The following is a 21,298-nucleotide window of genomic DNA, read 5'->3' as shown; positions in this document are numbered from 1 at the left end:
TTTTCCCTTCCTTCTCCTAATGCCCTCTATGTTATTCCTTACGTTCCATAAGTAAGTGAAACCATAGGATAATTGACTTTCTCTGCTTGATTTATTTCACTCAGCATAATCTCCTCCAGTCCCATTCATGTTGATACAAAAGTTGGGTATTCATCCTTTATTATGGCTCAGTTATATTCCATTGTGTATATGGACCATATCTTTATACATTCATCTGTTGAAGGGCATCTCAGCTCTTTCCATAGTTTGGCTATTGTGGACATTGTTGCTATGAACACTGGGATGCTAAGATCTGCCCTTTTAGTAAATTTCAAGTATACAATACACTATTGTTAACTGTAGTCACATAAGATCTCTAAAACTTATTCACCTTGTGTAACTGTGGACCAACATCTTCCCCTGTCCACTCCCCAGCCCTAGCACCCACTGTTCTACTCTCTGGGAATCTAGGGGTGTTATCCACCATCTTCTTGCCTTCTTACCTCCAACCCAGATTCAACAGTCCTACAAGTTGATGTTTCTTCTGACTCTCACTCATGGTGGCTTTTTTCCTTGTGTCACATATAATTGTTCATTGTGAGCTCCTATCCCACTGATCTAAATCTTGGGAATTCTTAAAACTGTATTCCTCCAGATGGGTTTTGCTCTGACTTCTGTAAGACTGGGGGGGGGGGGGGTGGTACGTATTAGTTTCCTAGGTCTACCATAACAAAGCATCACAAATAAAGTGGCTTAGAACAACAGAATTGTATTGTCTCACAGCTCTGGAGGCCAGAAGTATAAAATCAAGAGGTCATCAGGGCCATGTCCTCTCTGCAGGCTCAAGGGAAGGATCCATTCCAGTTTTCTATCCAAGAAGACTGGTAACCTCAGGAGTCTTGGCTTGTAGAAGTTGGTCCTCTCTCTGTGCTTGACTGTGTCTGTGTCCAAATTTCCCTGTGTTATAAGGTCATGTGGGACTAGGGCCCAACCTATGACTCATTTTAATTTGTTCACCTCTGGTAAAGACCCTAACCCCAAATAAGATCACGTTCTGAGGTCCTGGGGGTTAGGTCTTCAACAGTTCAACTGAGGCAGGGCACCAATCTTGATTCTCACTTTCCATATGCATACAGTGAAACTTAGTGGTGATCACCCAGATGAGAACCAGCAAAGGCTATTTATTGCTATAGTGAGGGAGTCAGTCACCATCACTTGCACTTTGCAGAGATTCAAAAGCAGGCATAAGAGTGGGAAAGTTTTATAGGGATAAAAAAGGTAAGGCTTCAGGTGTGCCCTGAGCAGAGACTGTAGGCTTTGGGACCCTAAAGCCAAGCTAACTCAAAGCAGGGCATCTTCTGTGAATGCTTAGGGGAGCATTTTGGCTTTCTCCTTTTGGTTCTAAATTGGAAGTGAGGGCAGAAATTAGGAAGACTGTCAGTTACCAATCAAGAGCTGGTTGTTTAGGGTCAACTGCTTCCTGGAGTGTTTACTGCAGACTATGAGTCTTTCGCAGGGAGGTGGTCTGGCCATTGTCCATTTGTATACCCAATCTCTCAGTCCTTTCTGCTTGACTTTGTAGATCAATTCCATCCTCCTGACTTGGACACTATGTGTCCTGAGGCAGAAGCTTTCCAGTGTCAATGCTGAAGTCTCAACACTCAAAGATACCAGGTACAGAACCTCCTTTCTTTTCTCTCCTTTTCCAATCTCCCTCATCTTCCTCCACAAACATTCACTGAGTACCTTTCATATGCCTGGTCCTGTGCATAGGACAGAAGAGCACAGCGTCTAGATTTGGGGTCTCAAATGTCAGGTCTGCCACTTGTAAGCTGTGTGACCTCAGGCAAGTTACATAGCCTCTCTAAAACTGTCTCCTTAGCTGTACACTAGGGATGCTAACATTGCCCACTTCATCTGGCTTATGAAATAGTAACACAGTTACCAAGAAGAGGGTTTCCTATGTTGAAACTATTAATATATTTTATAACTCATCTACTGTGCACAATGATATGTGCATATTTGCAAAAACAGAATCTTGCCATCTACTTTATATTTGTAATGATTTTTTTCTCTTAATTATGTCATGAATATTTTTCAATTTAACTAGACATTCTTTGACAGTATCTTTTTTTGGTAAAACATTTCAGTGTAAGAATGCAGCACAGCTTACTTAAATCTTGCCTTAGTCATGGAACATTCATGTTGTTTCTGATTTCTTGGGGTGAGTTGGGGTATTATAAACAATACAGTTTTTTTTTTAAGATTTTATTTATTTATTTGACAGAGAGAGATCACAAATAGGCAAAGAGGCAGGCAGAGAGAGAGAGGAGGAAGCAGGCTCCCTGCTGAGCAGAGAGCCCGATGCGGGACTCGATCCCAAGACCCTGAGATCATGACCTGAGCCGAAGGCAGCGGCTTAACCCACAGAGCCACCCAGGCGCCCCTAAACAATACAGTTTTGAATACCCTTGTAGATAGATCCTTTTCCACATCGGTGGTTGTTGGATCATAACAGTAGGCATAAAACTGCTTCAGTCAGATGGTGGGTTGGATTGTCACACTTTCAATATATATTGCAAATTGTTTTCCAGAAAATTTGTTTCCATTTGCAAGAGTGCTTGTTTACCTACAGCTTTGCCAACACCAGAATGTATCATTTTTGTTGAGTCTTTTTGCTGATTTAATAGGTGAAAAAGTCTATCATATTATGTTAGTTCTGTATATGTTATTTTATCTTACAGATGTGGGACATTTTCATACTTTTATAGGCCATTTGTGTTTCTTAACTTCATCACTCAACTAATCTTTTTTTTTTTAAAAAAAGATTTTATTTATTTATTTGAGAGAGAGGGCACAAAGCAGTGGGGAGAGGGGCAGAGGGGGAGGGAGAAGCAGACTCCCTAAGCAGGGAGTCTGATGAGAGAGGCTCCATCTTAGCACCCTAAGATCATGACCTGAGCCAAAGGCAGCCACTTAACTGATTGAGCCACCCAGGCGCCCCTCAACTAATCTTCATCTTAAGAACCTACCAAAGTCAGACATTGTCTAGGTTTTATTGTCAGGAACCATATGATGTCCTTTGCTTATTTTCCTATCAGTATCTAATCCCTCATCTATCTTAAATAATTTTTAAGAAAAATTTTTGGAAAAACATTTTTAGAAAAAAATTTTTAGAAAATAATTTTTTCAAAAAGTTGATGCAAAAATTATAAAACAAAGTTAATACATGCAATGCTAAGAAAAATCAAGCAGTGAAAAGGGGAACACATGGAAAGCAATTCCTTCTCTCTTCTCTGACCCCCAGTTCCCCAGATCTTTCCCACCTTAAGCAACCATTATCACATGAATTGGGCTTCCTTCCAGGATATTCTATACACACTCTCCTTCTATTACATAAATAATTAGATACTATACATATTCTGAGCTTCGGGATTTTTCCACATAATAGGTATCTGATTTCATATGAATACTTACGGCTAAAAACAACTAACAAAAATGTTTTTGTGCCAGACACTACTGTAAGCACTCTTAGCATTTTGTTATCTCATTTAATCTGTAGAATAAGTAATACCACCCTGTAGGAATTGCATTATTGTCCCTATATCAATTTGAGGAAACTGAGGCAGTTTCCACAGGTACCCAGAGCCTGTACCTTTACCCCTATAGCATATGGTCATTCTCATCTCATTTAAAAAAATGATTTTAAGGGGCAACTTGGTCTGGCTCAATCAGTAGAGCAGGCAGCTCTTGATCTCAGGGCTGTGAATTAGACCCCCATGTGGGTGTAGAGATTACTTAAAAATAAAATCTTCAAAAATGTTTTTATTGGAGCACCTGGGTGGCTCAGTGGGTTAAAGCCTTTGCCTTCAGCTCGGGTCATGATCCTAGGGTCCTGGGATCAAGACCTGCATCAGGCTCTCTGCTTGGTGGGGAGCCTGCTTCCCCTCTCCTTCTGCCTGCCTCTCTGCCTACTTGTGATCTCTCTCTCTCTGTGTCAAATAAATAAATAAAATTGTAAAAGTGTTTTTATTATTTGCTTTTATTTATTTTTTTTGAAAGCAAGAGTACTGAAAATCAGTTTTTAAGGCACATTTATCTCTACTTTGGCGTTCCACTGCATCTGTGAATTGGCTTAGGTTTTAGTCTCTATAGATGTGCCTAATTCTGAACATTTCCTATAAATGGAATCATATACTCCGTGTCCTTCTGTGACTGGCTTCTCTCACTGACATAATGTCTTCCGAGTTCATCTGCATTATAGCTGATATCAGAATTTCATTCCCTCTTAAGGCTGAGTTATATCCCAGGGTATGGATGGGCCAAATATTGTTTATCTCCTCTCAAGTAGATGGATACTGGGGCTGTTTTAGTTGGGGAGGAAATGGGGAACGAATCCTTCATAGGTGTAGGGTTTCTTTTTGGGGTGATAAAAATGTCTTAGAAGTGGCTGGGGATGATGTTTGCCCAGCATCGGGAGCATGCTAAGTGCCACTGAATTGCGCACTTTGAGTGGATAAAATGGTGAGTTTTATATTATGCAAGTTTTTCTTCAATTAGAAAAAAACGTCCTTGTATTTCATCCTACGACATCACCGTTCATTTAGCATGTGCTCAGTTCTTGATCTGTACGTCCTTTGAGCATTTTCATCACTATCAACACCATTACATTAAATATATGTGTCCACACGTCCTTGTGGCATGTGTATCTGTAGGCCAACTGCCTTTTAAGTGCCAGCGGGACTCAATTTCCCTGATTCTGGGCTTGGAGACGCCACTGCACCTTTATTTCCACCCAGGTGTTGGGTGAGTGGTGGGGGCACAGTCCATGAAGACAACAGCCACTGCCCAGAGCTTTACTGTCTCCAAATCTTCTCCCCTAGGTTACTGACACTCAAGGCCTTTGCCCAGCTCTTCATCTTGGGGTGCTCCTGGGTGTTAGGCCTCTTCCAGATTGGACCCATGGCGAGTATCATGGCCTACCTCTTCACTATCATCAACAGCCTGCAGGGGGCCTTCATCTTCATCATTCACTGTCTGCTCAACCGCCAGGTGCACAGCATTTGCCCTTCCCAGCCCCAGTCTTCGGGGGAACATGCCTGTGTCAGCTCACATCCCTGCATCTGGGAATAATTCAGCTTCTTGTGATGTGTTTTTCCCTCCAGGTACGGGAAGAATACAGGAGATTGATTACCAAGAAGATCAAACCCAGCTCTGAGACCCAGAGCTCAGGGATATTACTGTCTTCCGTCCCCTCCACTTCTAAAACGGTGAGAGACGGTGTGTTTTATGTGGGTTCTGTTCAGATGGAAACACTGCTTCTTAGCAACACCAGATGCCACTGCACACTAAGATTCAGTGGTTTAATTAAATAAGAAATTCTTCTTCTTCTCCTTCTTTTTTTCCTGCAAGAATAGAAGCTCAGAGTTAGCTGTTGCTGCTATTGGTTCTGTGAGCTAAATGTGTCCATGTATATTAGCACATTTGCTAAAGTGTTGTGTTCAAGAGTTGGGGTTCGGGAGCCAGGCTTCCTGGGCTAAATCCCAGCTTTGCCCCTTAGTATGAGCTAAACAAGTGTGAGCTAAACAAGATAGAATCATGACTCACTCAGATAGAATGTGAGCATACATTAAATATTTTATTCTACTCATTAATCAGTGAGGGAGTGAGGTGAATGTTAACCTGGCTCAAAAGAGAATGTGCAGAACAGATACATATATTATGTAATATATACAATATATTGTGTAACATGTATCATAGATATCTTATATATTGCATACATTATATACAAATCATGTAATGTTCTATATATTTTGTATAAATGATATATAGTATATATTATATATGTATTATGTAATATATACACATGTCTATACTTTGCATTCTTTTCTGAGCCAGTTAAAACATCTGCCAGGTTCTCTTGTTGATAATTTTATATATAGATAGATAGATATAGATATATAGATATTAGAATTATATATATATAATTATAAAGTTATATAATTAGTACATAATTATATATAATACATAAAATTTTATATTATGTATTTAACATGAATTAAATATATATTAACATATGAATTACATGAATTATACTAAACATATTTAGTTTCACAGACATTGAAACAAATGTGCAAATGGAGGCAAAACATTTTTTTCCACCTCATTCCACATAATTTTGCATTGCTATCATCTCTATTCAAAATTTAGAGTTGTATTTAAATTCAGTTAGCCAAGCTATAGTACATAATTAGGTTTGATATAATGTTTAACAGATTCATTAGTTGAGAATAACACCCAGTACTCATCATACTTAAATTAAAAAAAAATAAATGAATGAACAAAAATTAAATAAATAAAATTTGCAGAGTTGTAAAACTTTGCTCTACACAATGGCTCCTCTATCCCTGATTAGGATTTTTTATACTTTCACTGATTTATTCCAAACACAAGTAACTAAGATTCAGTGGTTTAATTAAATAGGAAATTCTTCTTCTCCTTTTTTTCCTGCAAGAATAGAAGCTCAGAGTTAGCTGTTGCTGCTATTGGTTCTGTTGCTCAGGAATGTTGTAAAGGATGTAGGTTTTCCCTACTTTTCAGTTTTCATGGTTGCGAGATGGCTGCCATAGCTCCTGACATCACGACCATGTTGAAGGCAAGAGGGATGGTGCAGAAGTGGTGAAGCTTTCTCCCTTTCCCAGGAAACAAAAGCTTTCCCAGAAACCCCTCAGTGGATTTCCTATTCACTTAGTTTGTCAGAACTGTATCATGTGATGACACATTGTTACAAAGGAATTTGACAAACAAGTATTTGGCTTTTTTGCTTCTAGAGTGGATGCTATCCACAGTGAAGAAGTGAGAACAGCTTTCAAGTTTGCCATTAGTGCCTGTGGCACTACAGACAAACACACTGCTCACTAGAGACCATCACTGTTAACATTTTAGTATTTATCTTTCTGGTGTTTGTTGATGTATTTCTCTCTCTGTATTTATAAGATCCATGGAATCTCATTTGTAATAATCCTGTTGGTTCTAATTCTGATTTCTCTCTTATAGGGATAAAGTTCTTTCTTACTTTCAAATATGCCGTGAAGCAACATTTGAGGAAAGCAGGTGCCTACAGGAGCCTACTTTGAAAGGCACAGCTTAAGGCACAGAAGCAGGATCTTCCAGCCCCAGAATGCTCTGGAAAACAAGAACTTTTGCCCCAGATGATCAGTTCATCTTCCGTGTTCTGCTCTTTGAGTTTCTAGAATTTTGTGGAAGTAACAGATCCCACTGCAATGGCAATACCTAGCTTACCTGGTTGCCATTTTGGTTTCTCCTAAGTTTGTTGGTGCATGGCCACAAGCATGCCTTTCCAGCACCTCTCGTGAGCCTGACACAGAGCAGCCCTCAATAAGTGATTTGTTGTATGACTCACTGACTTACTCTTTGACAAAGTCTCCTCTTGCTTTTAAAGAAATGGTCAGTAAAATAGTAATGATGGCCCTAGTGGATGAATAAAAATAAAAAATGGACTTTTTTTTGTGCAAACACTTAAAAAAAAAGTTATGTGGGGGACGCCTGGATGGCTCAGTTGGTTATGCGGCTGCCTCTGGCTCAGGTCATGATCCCGGGGTCCTGGGATCAAGTCACGCATTGGGCTCCTTGCTCAGCAGGGAGCCTGCTTCTCTCTCTGCCTCTGCCTGCCACTCTGCTTGCTTGTGCTCTCTCTCTCTCTCTCTGACAAATTAAAAATAATAGTAATGAAAAAACAGTTATGTGGGTGAGTAGGAGTGCTGGATGGAGCAGAATCCCAGCATTTCATGGAGACTGGCAATGCTTGATGACTACACCCTTTGGAAAGTGTTTTGGTTTCCTGGGACCTTTCAGGGAAACAACATCTCTTCCTTCCAGAAACTCTCTTAGGACTTGGCTAAGGTTCACCCTGCTCACAAAGTCATCACCATCCGACCTAGCCCTCCATCCTGCATGAAATCTTGATTGCCAGGGAGAGTAGAGGGAGATGAAACTTTAAAAATGAAGATATCCTCTGTGCTTGCTTCGGCAGCACATACACTAAAATTGGAACAATAAAATGCATATATCTTCCCTTCTGTCTTTCTACTTAAAGTGTGGTCCACGGACCAGAAGTATCAGCATCACCTTGTTAGGAAAGTAGGATCTCAGGCCCCACCCTATAATGGCTGAACCAGAACTTGAATTTTTATGAGAGCCCCAGGAGATGTGTGCTGTACACAGGAATGAATGTTCTAGAATCCTCTGGAATATTCTTCTGTGTGTCATGCTGGTAGCAGAGCTTGTCTTTATTTTGGTGTTTTGTTTTGTTTTTGTGACATAATTTTTAATTTTTTTAAATTAATTTAATTTTTAAAATTTAAATTTAATTTAATTTTTTTTTAATTTGTTTATTTGACAGAGAGAGACAGAGAGGTCACAAGTAGGCAGAGAGGCAGGCAGAGAGAGAGAGAGAGGGAGAAGCAAGCTCCCCGCCAAGGAGAGAGCCTGATGTGGGGCTCGATCCCAGGACCCCGGGATCATGACCTGGGCCGAAGGCAGAGGCCTAACCCACTGAGCCACCCAGGCGCCCCTAATTTAATTTTTTTTAAAATATTTTTTCTGGTCTGCTATGGTCACAAAGGATCTCTTATCATTCCTAGGACTGTGACAGAATAAGAAGAATACAATTAATATAGTTTGTGGGAACCTTCTGAGTTCTTGCTCAGTTCTTGCTGTATCCTGTAGAGATTATACTTTATCTCTGCCCAGTATATTGTCACATTAAACAAAATCTCTCTATGTGATTTTGCTCCAGAAGTTCATATTCTGGCAGAAGAGGTCTAACAGAGAGAAGTTCAATTCAGATTTCCCTTTGGAACTTCTTCCTCCTTCACTCCGTCAGTCCAGTTACCCTCACCAAGGTAGGACAGACCCAGCCTATTCACTGTCCAACCACACAGCCCAAGGTGATCACAAGTATTACAACCAATCATGTCTTTCAAATAGAGGATTGGCCGATCATTGAAGTGCAATTTTAGGATAGAATGGTGGCCAAAATATAAAGCACAGTCTTGCTAGGACAGCTCAACTTAGTGGAATACTTGCTCCACCTGTTATCAAATTCTAGAGAGAATTAAAGTCTAAAACGTATCCCCCTGCTGGTTAAAATCCAAATACCTTGGCGTGCAAAAGAATTAAAAGTCAATAAAGTCTCTCGCTTCCTTGTATTAAAATTAAAAAAAGAAACTGAGGAACAAAATTTATCTTGCCTTTCTTATTTGAGTCAGAACTTGTCATTAACCCAGTGAGCCACCCAGGTGACCCCAGAGCTCATGTTTAAAACCAGAAAGGAAAATATCTTCTTGACTTTTGGACTTTGCATCTGCCATTCCCTCCTCCTAGGATACCTTTCCTCAAAATCCAACTGATTTTTACCTTTTCTTGAGTAGTCATCACTTCCACCAGGGAGCATTCCTTGAATCTCCTGAAGTAGCATTAGATGTTCCTGTGTGTGTCCCTAAGGGCTTCATGCTTTCTAACCCTGCATTATAACTTCTCTTTTTCTTAGGCATCTCCAGTGTAGACTGTGAGCTCTACAAGTACAGGGAATTGTATCTAGGGGATTCTCCATAAATACATTGAATGAATTAGTAAATGAAAGATTACTCTCCATTTTGAGGATGAGGAAACGGAGGCTCAGAGAGGTTAGGTAACTTTCCCAGCATCACACAGCCATCGGTGACTGAGCTAGGCTGTGGGTTCTTGATCACAGACCTCCTCTTCCAGACCCTGTGCCTCTCTTTCTCCATTTCTTCCTTTCACCCCAGGAATTCTTAGTTTGGGGATACAGAAGAAAGAAAAAACATTTACTATGGGTCAGCTTACCACCTAAGATGGATTCAGTTAGCTCAGTAATGATCCTGGGTTAGACAGTTGGAGGACAACATTACACTTGATTGATGGAGGCTCAGTCTGTTATTTGTGGCAGCCACAGCCTGAGAGGGAAGCTGACCCACGAGTTCACTTATGATAGCTTGGTTCTCAGTGTTTTGCTTGTGCAGAGAGTTCAATACGAAGCCACAGTTCTAAGGAATGGTGACAAAAGACGGCATGGCTCCTACCCATCACAAGTTGTGGTAGATTGATTGCATCGGTGGCCTCAAGAGGGGACTTCCAACTCTCTACACCCCTTCCCTGACACTTTGTGACCTCTTATTGCTCTCACTCAGGCTTGGCCTTGAGACATGCTTTGGTCAGTAGAATGACTCAAAGACAGAGGGTTTCACAATTGGGTGTGCATGTCTCCTTGCCCCTTACAAGGTTAGTTTTACTTGCCCTCGCATCCTTGCCTCCACCCTGAGACCCCACCCAGCTACCTTGCCGGAGTGGTGTGAGAAACATGGGGGACAGCCATGTCACCGCATTGTACCAGCTGAGGCTGTCCTCCGTCGGCAACCTGTTGGACCTATAGCTGGCCGCAGTCAGGTGAGCAAGCCCAGCTAGTGTGGCCCTGCTGCCCAACCCAGCCAACTCAGAGACCGAGGAGCAGCAATCAAGTATCCCTGTTTTAAGGCAGTGAGCTTCAAGAGTGATTTACTCAGAAGTATTCTTTGCGGGTCTTTACTAACTGATAGAGTAACCAATGGATTATCAACATCTTGTATTTAATTGCAACAATTTGGTACATATGAAAAGAAGGACTGGGGTTTTCATTTTCTCTTAGCTATCAGGATCTATAAATTTGTAATGCTTAAACTTCTTCCTGATAGAAGACTTACACAAAGGCTTGTCTTAATGATGATGTTACCTGTGGGTCAAAAATACAGTGGCCTTAAGGAACCATATAATTATATCTATATCTCTTTCTATATATATTTAAGGGGACATGTGCTCTCATTTTTAATTTGTTTTTTATTTTTTTAGAGAGAGAGAAAGTAGGGGGAGGGGCAGAGAAAGACAGAGAATCTTAAGCAAGCTCCACACTCACCACAGAGCCTGACTTGGGGCTCAATCTCATGACCCTGAGATCATGACTTGAGCTGAAACCAAGAGTCAGATGATTTTTTTTTTTAAGATTTTATTTATTTATTTGACAGACAGAGATCACAAGTAGGTAGAAAGGTAGGCAGAGAGCCCGATGTGGGGCTTGATCTCAGGACCCCGAGATCATGACCTGAGCCGAAGGCAGAGGCTTAACCCACTGAGTCACCCAGATGCCCCAGGAACTCTATATTTCTAAGGTAAGTAAAGGCTGTAGCCTCCACAACAAGAATTTTTCTTACTCTAAACATCAAGCTACCTTCTGTATGGCCCTTTCCCCCGCCACCTCCAGTGCCTCTACTAGAGGGAGAAAAGGGACTCAAAATAAACACTCCATCATTCTCCAATCCTATAAATATAAAGATCCATTCAATCAAGGAATATTTCTTGACCGCCTACAATGTGCTTTCCCCAGAACATTATAATAATTGAAAGAATGTTGAAAAATTGAAGTAAAGGAAATTAGAACTGAAAACATTTCAAGTTTAAATATCTTATTTTTTCCCCAAATCAGAATTTATTAAAATTTTACTTTCTTGGTTTTGATGGCAGTAAACTCAATAATATTTTCAAAATCGAGTTCTAGAAAAAAAATTCAGTCTTAAAAAGTACATTAATGGATAATTTAGATAAATGGATAAATTAATGGATAAAATGGATAAATTGTCCATATACACTATGGAGTATGATGCCTCCATCAGAAAGGATGAATACCCAACTTTTGTATCAACATGGATGGGACTGGAGGGGATTATGCTGTGAAATAAGTCAAGCAGGGAGAGTCAATTATCATATGCTTTCGTTTATTTGTGGAGCATAAGGAATAACATAGAGAACATTGGGAGAAGGAAAGAAAAGTGAATTGGGGGAAATTGGAGGGGGAGAGAAGCATGAGAGACCAGACTCTGAGAAACAAACTGAGGGTTTGGAGGGGAGGCAGGTGGGGAGTTGGGTAATCCTGGTGGTGGGTATTAAGGAGGGGCACGTATTGCATGGAGCACTGGGAGTGGTGCATAAACAATGAATCTTGGAACACTAAAAAAATAAAATTAAATTTAAAAAAAAAATTAAAAAATTAAAAGTACATTAAGAAAATATATATAAGGGTACACATTTTTCTTTTTTGCCACGGGGAAAAAAAATGATGACCTGGCATAGTCCCGGGCATTTCGGATGTTGGGTTTATCATGCATCTTCTTGCATTGATTTTTGATGTTTTGAAATGTTGCATTGACATAGTATTTATCTTGATTACTCAAGGGATTGCCTCTTTTTCTATTGTGCCTGAGGTGGGTGCTTTCTTCTCCCTACCCTTGTGCTGGCCCTGATCATGACCTTTTGGGGGCAGATTTACACTAGTTCTTCAGGAAGTAGGACAATCTCCTTGGCACCCTTTGCCTAAAACCAATTATTGGTAACACTGTGCTAGTTGCACCTGCTTTACATGTAAAGCGAAAACTAGAGTGTGACAATGACGGATGTCTCGTGTCACCTGAAGATGACCTAGAGCAGGTATACCTATACTATTCTGAGATCTGTATTATTATTATTATTATTTATTTATTTATTTTTGCTCTTGTCAGATGAACATTTTTTTCAACTTCTCAAACCTTTTGAAACTTGTTCTGCTTTCATGGCTGCATGGTGGTCTGTGGTATACATGTGTTATAATGTATTTAATCTGAGTTATGTCATCTCCAACTTTTCAGTGTAAACAATGCTGTAAGGGACACTGTGAGCTAAATTTCAAACACTCTACAATTTAAATGCTTTTGAGACCAGTGATAGGTTGTGAATGGGGAGAAGCTTGTATGTCTTGTTTAATGTCTGGTTGCAGAAACACGTAACTCTACCACAGCTGTCAAAACTTTCTAAACTTCAAATTACTCAAGAGTAATGTGTACTCAAGAGAAGCTTTCCATTATCGGTTCTGAGTCATCTGGTCACCTCCTTGTCTTAACTTTCCATTCCATTGTGTCTAAAGCTATCAACCTTTTATTTGTAATACTCAGCATGTTGAATTATAATCAGATGTTCTTGTGTTTTGTCTTCATTTGTCTCTGTATGCCTATGACCAGCAGAAGACTGGGCTCACACATGGAATCTATAACGTTTGTGGAATGAATGCATCAAGAAAGTGTTGTACCAGTCTGCTGCACAGTAATAGGACAGGGTTCTGATATTCTTCCCTCTGAAGGACATGTTCTCCCGGTTTTCCAAATCATCTCCTGCTCTTGCCCAGCGACTGAAACAGGGTCCTTTTCCATTTCCAAGCACAACTCCATGATAATTCCATTACAAATACTACTATTTCCAAAATGAAAATGGGTAGTTAGGGCAGTTTCCCTAAAGGCAGAGCCTGAGACAGGGATTTTGGAGCTCATGATTTATTGAGGGAATGTTCTGAGCAAAGAGAAGGTAAGGGAGGCAGGATGTGGTAGAAGAAGGATGTGGGTTCAGCCAGATCCCACGGTGAGCTCTGGATTGTACCTCAGTGTCTGCCCCCCTTTGAGGCAGGTTTCATACCCGTGTCAGTCAGTTACGACACGGTGCTGCCCTCGTGGTATGGGGGAGGTGTGTTGCAGCTCTTATTCAGCTGGGGCCAATCTGCTGAAGGGACAGCTGGACCGAAAAGAGCTTTAACAGAAGACATCAACAATATTGACTACTTCTCCCCATTCCCATGACCATTAAATATGAAAAAGAACATTGTGTTAATCACTTAGATACTGCTTACCTGCTCATTGTAATGAGATTTTGAACTGCATTTTAAAAAGTTTGTTTCAAATGATGCTTCTTAGACATTAGGATAAGAATTTCCTCTTGACAATCTTAGGGATTATTTACCATTATTATTTGGCTTTATTGAGTCTAGAATGTAATGGTGTTTGTATTTCCAAATATACTTTTAATCAACTACTTTCATCTTTTAAAAAGAAAATTAAAAGCTTCAGAAGGAGACATTTCTAATGCTTACCCTGGGAGGGGAACATCTTTTTTTTTGAAATCCTATAATGTACAACGCACGAGAGGACTTACCACTTTTCTCCCTGAATGTTACATCCCTTTAAAATCGGTATTAATCTTTGTAATGTCTCATTTCTATGGCCTTATTTCATGAATAATTCCTAAGTTTGATGAAATTATCCACTGTGTGTGATTTGACACCTTCAAGCTGCATCTGTCTTTGCTACAAGTGTGGGCTTACTCAATTTACAAATCTAGTTTTTGACCATAGGATCTCAGATGGTGTTTCTTCTTCTTTCTTACTTCTCAGGAAACCCCTTTCTCAGGAATTTGTGAGTGCTGATGAAGTAGACTCCGGTCTCTGCTCTGAATGTGTTTCTCCCATCTTGACTTTGATCTTTGTCCAAGTTCCTCATAGGCTTTCCCCAAGCATCTGTTCCACCCAGCACAGTGATCCTTACCCATGGCCAGGTCCAGTCCACAGAATGCCGAGACTCCTCCTGACTTGTGCTGTAGGCAATAGGTTCTGTCTCCAGTGTGGAACTGCCATTGTGTCCTGGTCCCCGGAGCTGCTGTACTTGGGCACAGAGTCACTTCTGACTCCCAAATGTGGTACCATCTCTCATCTATCCCTTCCCTTAAGGGACCTCCATGTAGCCACACAGGTCTGCTTGCTGGACACACAAACTCTCTCTACCTTTTTGTCTTCTCTCTTTTTTTTCCCCCATGGTTTCTTCCCAAAACTTCCATGAATATCAACTCATGCAGGTAGGTGTTTTAGAAGCATTGTAAGGGTACATCCTGATTGTTTGCCAAAAGCATCTCAACTCTACCTCTTGCCCAGCCAAAACACCCAGCAACAAGTAGATAAGAAAACTCAGGAGTTTTGGAGATGTTAAAGAATTTGCACAAAGTCATTTATCTATCTTATGAATATTTATTAAGTCTCTACTGTCCAGAAACTGGGGCTGGGTTACAAAGAAAGACACACACACTGTCTTTCCTTTCATGGGACTTATGTTCTAATGGTAGGGGGAGACTCAATAAACAAGAAAGTGAAATATTTGAAATCTTTATTTTTGCTTTTGTCACAGTGGACATCTTTTCAGTGCATCAAACTTTTGAGATTTATTTTTTTAACTTGTTTTTCTGAGTGGGCTGGCTGCCTTCTGTTGACTCCTTCTAATGCATCAAGTTGTCTGTCTGGAATGCTGACATCTTTGGAGTATAACAGTAAACTTCCTTGGCCTCTGGCTTCCTGTTGGTTTTAGCCAATGGGAAACACCAACAGGATATCAGAAAAAAGGAGGAGAATGAGGTCAAAGTATTTGCTCTGTCAGCTCCTTTCCTGTAGGTCACCACAGGCTGTCTGCCCCTTGAATGAAGACCACAGCTCCATGAGCTAGTACACCAACCCTTAACAATTACAGTTTCTTACGCCTAGTCCATGATGAAATTTTCTCAAGAGCATCACATGTAATTCTGAGACCTCCTCAGCTTATCCTGTGATTTTATTTCTATATAAAATGCAAAAAAATTTAGAAAGCTTCAGTTATAAAATTTGGGGTATTGATATTTATATATTTTTTTGCATGAATTACAACACCTCCTCCTCTCCCACACATTGTGATCACTACATGACCACCGTAAAGATAAAACAAAAGGCCAAAGTTGTCTGGATTTCACAGAAAATAAGTTCCGACAAAATCCACTGGGTAAGGAATATGAGTTTGCCGACATCCAAGCAGGTCAACCATGCACCTGTTTAAACTTGAATGAGACCAGTAGTTTCTTTATTTCTTTATATGTTATTGAGATTAAAGTCATACAACATAAAATTCACCATTTCAACCACTTTAAAAGTGTATAGTTTGAAGGATCTTAGAACAGTGAGAACAATGGGGCACGTGGGTAGTTCAGTTGGTTGAGCATCTGGCTTTTGATTTTGGCTCAGGAGGTTAGAGGCACTGATGTGTCACACGGTCAAAAATCCAATCCTTTCTTTTGACTCCAAAAACTTAACTATTAACAACCTATTGTTGATTGGAGGCTATACCGATAAAATAAACAATTACTACATATTTTGTATATTATATACATCATAGACTGCATTCTTATTTGTAGTAAAGTGAGCTAGAGAAAAGAAAATGTTAAGAAAATCATAAGGAAAATACATTTACAGTACTGGACAGTATATCTATCTATCTAGATAGATAGATATCCATGTGCAAGTCGACCTGTAATTGTGGGTCAACTGTATGTTCCAAGGGCAAGGTTCAGTTGATTTCCAGAGAACCAGATGCTGACTTGTACTGTTTTAGTATTAAGTCTAGACTGCTGTTCTGATAGGGCATAAATACTGGGCTCTGCTTGGTTCTTGCATCCTGTTTCTACAGGGTAGAACGCTTTCACTATATTTTCCATTTCCAGTCGATGCTTCTATGGAACACCGCCATTTCAAAGTGTGGGAAGTTTGCTGAGAAACAACGGTTTCTTTGTCTTTTTAGAGAGAGGAAGAGCTGGGGGTGGTGGTGGTGGGGGAGGAGCAGAGGCAGAGAGAGAATCTCAAGAAACTTGTGCTCAGTGTGGAGCCAGTGGCAGGGCTCATCTCAGGACCCTGAGATCATGACATGGGCCAAAATCAAGAGTCAGCCACTCAGTCCACTGATCCACCCAGGTGCCCTATAGAAGCAACTGTCTTTAAATGAAAGCAAAAAGGCGCACCTGGCTGGCTTAGTTGGCAGAGCAGGAGACTCTTAGCCTCAGGGACCTGAGTTTGAGTTCCATGTTGGGCCTGGAGCCTACTGTAAAAAAAAATAAATAACTTTTAAAAAAATAGGGGTCTCTGGGTGGCTCAGTCACTTGAGCGTTGGACTCTTGGTATCTGCTCAGGTTATAATCTCAGGGTTATGAAATCGAGCCCTGCATTAGCTCTGCACTCAGTGTGGCATCTGCTGGAGATTCTCTTCTTCTCCTCCTGCCCCTCCCCCACTCATGCTCTCTCTCGCTCGCTCTCTCTCTCTCTCCAATAAATAAATAAAATCTTTAAAACTAAAAAAAAAAAAAAAAAAAAAAAAGCAATGGTTAAATGACAAGCAAAAGAGGAAGTGGTGTTTGTGTTTTGTGTTTCCTTCTTTTCTTGAAACGTGGTTTCCTCTTGCATGACAGTTGATAAGAAAGGCTTGGCTTCTGGTTAGAATGGGTAGAGCCAGTGTAAGTGCCAGGGTGTGTTTTGCCTGGCAGCTTGGTGAAAAGCAGCTGGCTCAGCCAAAGGAGTTAAATGAAGAGGGTTTAACAAAGAGACTATTTATACAGGTGTGGGGAGGCAAAAAAAAAAAAAAAAATTGGGTTCAAGGCTAATTGAACCCAATTCTAGTGTGTGAGTGAAGTTTTTACCTCACCCTAAATGAGACACCAACATCAGCTGGGTGCTCTACAATTCAACTCCATCGTGATGCCATCTACCTGGAACTAGCATAGTGTCAGATTCCATAAGAAAAAGGCTCAGTCCCACAAAACTGCCCCTGCCCCACCTCTAAAGCCAGAAAAGCCGGGTGATCACAATTTCCCCTTGGAGTTTTATTAATTTGCTAAGGTGGCTCACAGAACTCAGAGAAACCTCTTACTTACTAGATTACTGGTTTGTTATGAAAGGATATAACTCAGGAGCAGCCAGATAGAAGAGACGCACAGGCTCAAGTGTGGGGAAGGGGCTCAGGAAGTTGGGAGGGCACTGAAAGTTCCAACCCTCCATATCTCGTTGGTTCCCCCTGGCAACCAATCCCCATCCTTAGGTGTTTTCCAAAAGTTAACATAAACCCAGCTGTGATGAAAAGGGGCTCGTTACCCATTTCATTGTCTTGTGATACTACTGTCCTCCAATGTCACAAGAGACCACATATTGTAACAAAAGATGCTCCCATTGCCCTTAGTGCTAGGAAATTCCAAGGGTTTTAGGAGCTCTGTGACAGAAGCAGGATGAATGCCAAATATATATTTCTTATTATACATCACAATATCACAGCAGAGCTAAGGGAAACCAAGAAAGGATGGGGAAAGGGGAGGGAGGGAGTAGCAATAGGGGTCACTCTTATCAGTCTTTGTCTTAAAGGGGCAAGGGGATGGAATAAGTATAGGAACCTGGGATGCCTTAACCCGTGACAGAAGAATCTAACCATTGCCCAAATGTGCAGGCATTGCAGGGAAGGAGGAGCTTGGGAAATGAATATCCCCATCTCTCTCTCCTCCAGCTTTACACCTTCCTTCCACAGCTACCACTGGTCAAAAAAGGGTAGAAGCGAGAGCGCAAGGGAAGCCTGATAATGCAGTCCATATAGGACAGCCTCCCAGTGCACAGAGCCGAGTGGAGAAGGATGGAAAACAGATTCTTTCACCATAACCCAAAATGAATTGTTACAAGCTAGGAAAGTTTGAAAAGCAACCATACCCTACTGAACTGTTCCTTAGATTGGGCATTTGCTTTCTTGGATTTTCAAACCCTAACCCTAACTGACCGGGCTTCTGCTATGGTGACAGTGACAGTCTCCTGCTCCATCAAGGAGAGATGAGCAAGTAGGAGTTAAAGAAGAAGATCACCAATGGATTGTTCCTTCTGATGGTTTCTGCTTTTGTTATTTCTCAGCTTGTTCATTGTCTCAGGGACCACTCTACTGTTTATCTGTGTCTCTCTCTGAGGTTTTGCGTTCATATCTCCAAGAGAGAAACCAGCTGAATGGATTGGCCAGTCAGCATCCAATACGGAGAAGTACTCTAAGGTAGATTTCTCTGCCTGGGCCACCTCATTGTTGGTGCCGAATGGACCAACCCATGGTCCCATCAACTGTGGTTAGGAGGGGCAGTCCCATGGTATCATGCTTGACAACACATGTGTAAAAATTTTCTTTCAGTCCACTTTGTGATGGGTATCAGTTCACCTTACTTGGGTAACAAACCACCCCCAAATTTCATTTCTTTAAAATAACAACTATATTATTTTGTTCATGATTTTGCAGGTCGGTTTTACTTTCCTTCTGGTCTAGTCTAGCCCTGCTGGTCTCTGATGAGCTCATCCATGCATTTGCGGTTAGTTGGTGGGTTAGCTGGTTGCCAGATGGTCTAGCATATTCTCACTGCTCATCTGGAAGGTTGACAACCAGAGTGGTGGATTGTTGATTAGGGAGATTTAGCTCTCTCCCACATGGTCTCTCATCCTCCAGTAGACCCACTTGGGTTCATCCACATTGTGATCTTGAGGTTTCAAGTGCAGCAAGAGAGGGCAAGCCCCGATGTGCAAGAACTTTTCAAATCTCTGTTTCCATCCTGTTAGCTGCTGATCCAGTGGCCAAAGCCAGCCACATAGTCAAGTCTACAGTCAGCACAGAAGGACAACACAACAAGATGGGGGAGTTCTCTCATCTGTTTGGGCAAATATTCTGTCATTTGTAGAAAACGGGCTGTGAGTGCATGAAATGCTTAAAATTTCAGGGATTTCCCATGGATTCAGGAATTTCAGTTTAACATTCAGACAGTTTTAACTTCAGCTCAGCTGACAGTGATAGGCTTACACCATCTTTCATTTATCATTCAAAGAAACATTTTGAGTACACCTGGAACGAATATTTTGAGTCTCACATGGAAGGACTAACTGCCTGCATACCCTATCTAAGTGATTATTTGAATATTTCATTGCACTGACTCTAATGCATTTATAAGATAAGTGGGACACCAAAAAAGGAAAATATTTGTGGTAGGGATAATAAAGCTATGCCTCATGAATGCAACAAAACTAAGATAAGGAGCAAATCACTAGGTGCGTGTTTGGACTTGCTAAACTAGGGTTTTGTTGGAGGGGGTTGCCGTGTTTGTGCTGGCTCTTACAAAGATTCTTCTAATATGAACAAGAAGAAAATTTCAGGACACCATGCTAATGGGACCAACCAAGAATTTCATCATCCACGTAGATGAGTGTAATTATGTTGGGTGACCCTATCTCTAAGTCCAAGAATACGGATATGTTGTTTTCCCAAGACGGTAAGCTGAGAAGTGATACCTTAATAGGGAACCAGGTCTATCCATAGAGACAGTAGTGCAGTGGGATACACTCTCCCACAGTCTGGCCTTCAACTCTCTAAGAATTTCACCCACTAAAGGAACCTACTCAACGTCGGATCCATTTTCTTGATGTAGACAGAAGTTGGCGCCACTCTCCATTACATGATTTTCTGCACTGATCATTGTCAAGATTTCCAGATTCACTCTTTGAGGCACTTTAATATGATCCACTTTAATGTAACACACTATTTAAGTTGCCCAAGCGAAAAGAGAACTAAGGGGCTTTGCATTTTTCCAACTGCCCAGTCAACGCCCTCAGCCTTCTCAGGCACTCACGAAGCTCCTTAAGAAAGTGGAGCTCAAGATAAGAAGTGATGTACTTCCTTCTTCGTTAGCTTGAGAAGCTACTGGACTGGGTAAGAAACAAGAAATTTTCATCTTGTGGGTAAGAGCTGGCTAGGTCTTTCAAGAGAAAACAGAAAATGTTTCATGTGTGTTCTTGGGTCTAGAAAAACATCTGGTACTGTAAAAGTGTTCAAGGGGATCCTGTTATATGCCTTTTTGCTTTGTTTCTGAGAGGGGCTGTATGGGCATCATTTTCCAGCTTCTGCTTGGGCAATGTGTGTATTATGTGGTGCAGAACATACTGAAATGCTTTGGGATTCTTGACAGAGATGATGAGTTGTGTATTAAGGAACTTAATGTGAGTCAAAGTATGGGCAGACCTTGTTTTACTATATTTTGCTTTATTGTACTTCACAGAAATGGCATTTCTTTTTCTTTTTTCTTTTCTTTTTTTTATAAATTGAAGATTTGCATCAAGCAAATCTACTGGCACTATTTGTCTGAAAGCATTGGCTCACTTCCTGTCTCTGTGTCACATTTGGGTTATTGTGATATTTCACATTTTTCATTATTATTATGTTGTTTGGTGATTTGTGATTAGGGATATGACTCTCTGAAAGCTCAGATAGTGGTTAGCATTTTTCACTCATGAAGCAACTTTTCATTAGAGGAAGTACATTTTGTTGAAACTTGATGCTATTGCATACTTGATAGATCACAGTGTAATGTAAACATATTTTTTATATGCACTGAGAAACCAAAACATGTATCTGACTTGCCACAGTGAGGGAGTTTGGATCCAATCCTGCAATATCTCTGAAATATGTCTGTGATAAAGTTCCAAGAAACAGAGTCTGAAGCAAACATAGTATAGAATCAATTTGTGGTTAAAAATGAAGAAAACAAGACCTAG

The 21,298-nt window shown here is 40.7% G+C and overlaps 2 protein-coding genes across 4 annotated transcripts in view; both read left to right on the top strand.

Moving 5' to 3' along the window:
- ADGRE1 (adhesion G protein-coupled receptor E1) overlaps positions 1 to 7,515 on the top strand; it is a 47,183-nt gene extending 39,668 nt beyond the window's left edge. Inside the window, exons 18-21 of one of the 2 annotated variants that reach the window (XM_004771619.3) lie at positions 1,562 to 1,653; positions 4,863 to 5,031; positions 5,145 to 5,249; positions 7,036 to 7,515. In XM_004771619.3, coding sequence (XP_004771676.2) covers positions 1,562 to 1,653; positions 4,863 to 5,031; positions 5,145 to 5,249; positions 7,036 to 7,041 — 372 coding nt within the window. In that variant the 3' untranslated portion in view covers positions 7,042 to 7,515. The remainder of the gene's footprint in view (positions 1 to 1,561; positions 1,654 to 4,862; positions 5,032 to 5,144; positions 5,250 to 7,035) is intronic. The other variant, XR_006608226.1, reaches the window with a different exon arrangement.
- Positions 7,516 to 20,360: 12,845 nt separating this feature from the next.
- LOC101685766 (putative adhesion G protein-coupled receptor E4P) overlaps positions 20,361 to 21,298 on the top strand; it is a 52,396-nt gene continuing 51,458 nt past the window's right edge. For both annotated transcript variants that reach the window (XM_045085381.1, XM_045085375.1), the window contains exon 1: positions 20,361 to 20,456. The gene's annotated coding sequence lies outside the window, so the exon portion shown is untranslated. The remainder of the gene's footprint in view (positions 20,457 to 21,298) is intronic.

Source organism: Mustela putorius, unplaced genomic scaffold (genome assembly GCF_011764305.1).
Source record: "Mustela putorius furo isolate JIRA1106 unplaced genomic scaffold, ASM1176430v1.1 tig00000095_pilon_pilon_pilon, whole genome shotgun sequence".
Classification (NCBI taxonomy): domain Eukaryota; kingdom Metazoa; phylum Chordata; class Mammalia; order Carnivora; family Mustelidae; genus Mustela; species Mustela putorius.
This window is presented reverse-complemented; position numbering and strand designations above follow the sequence as displayed.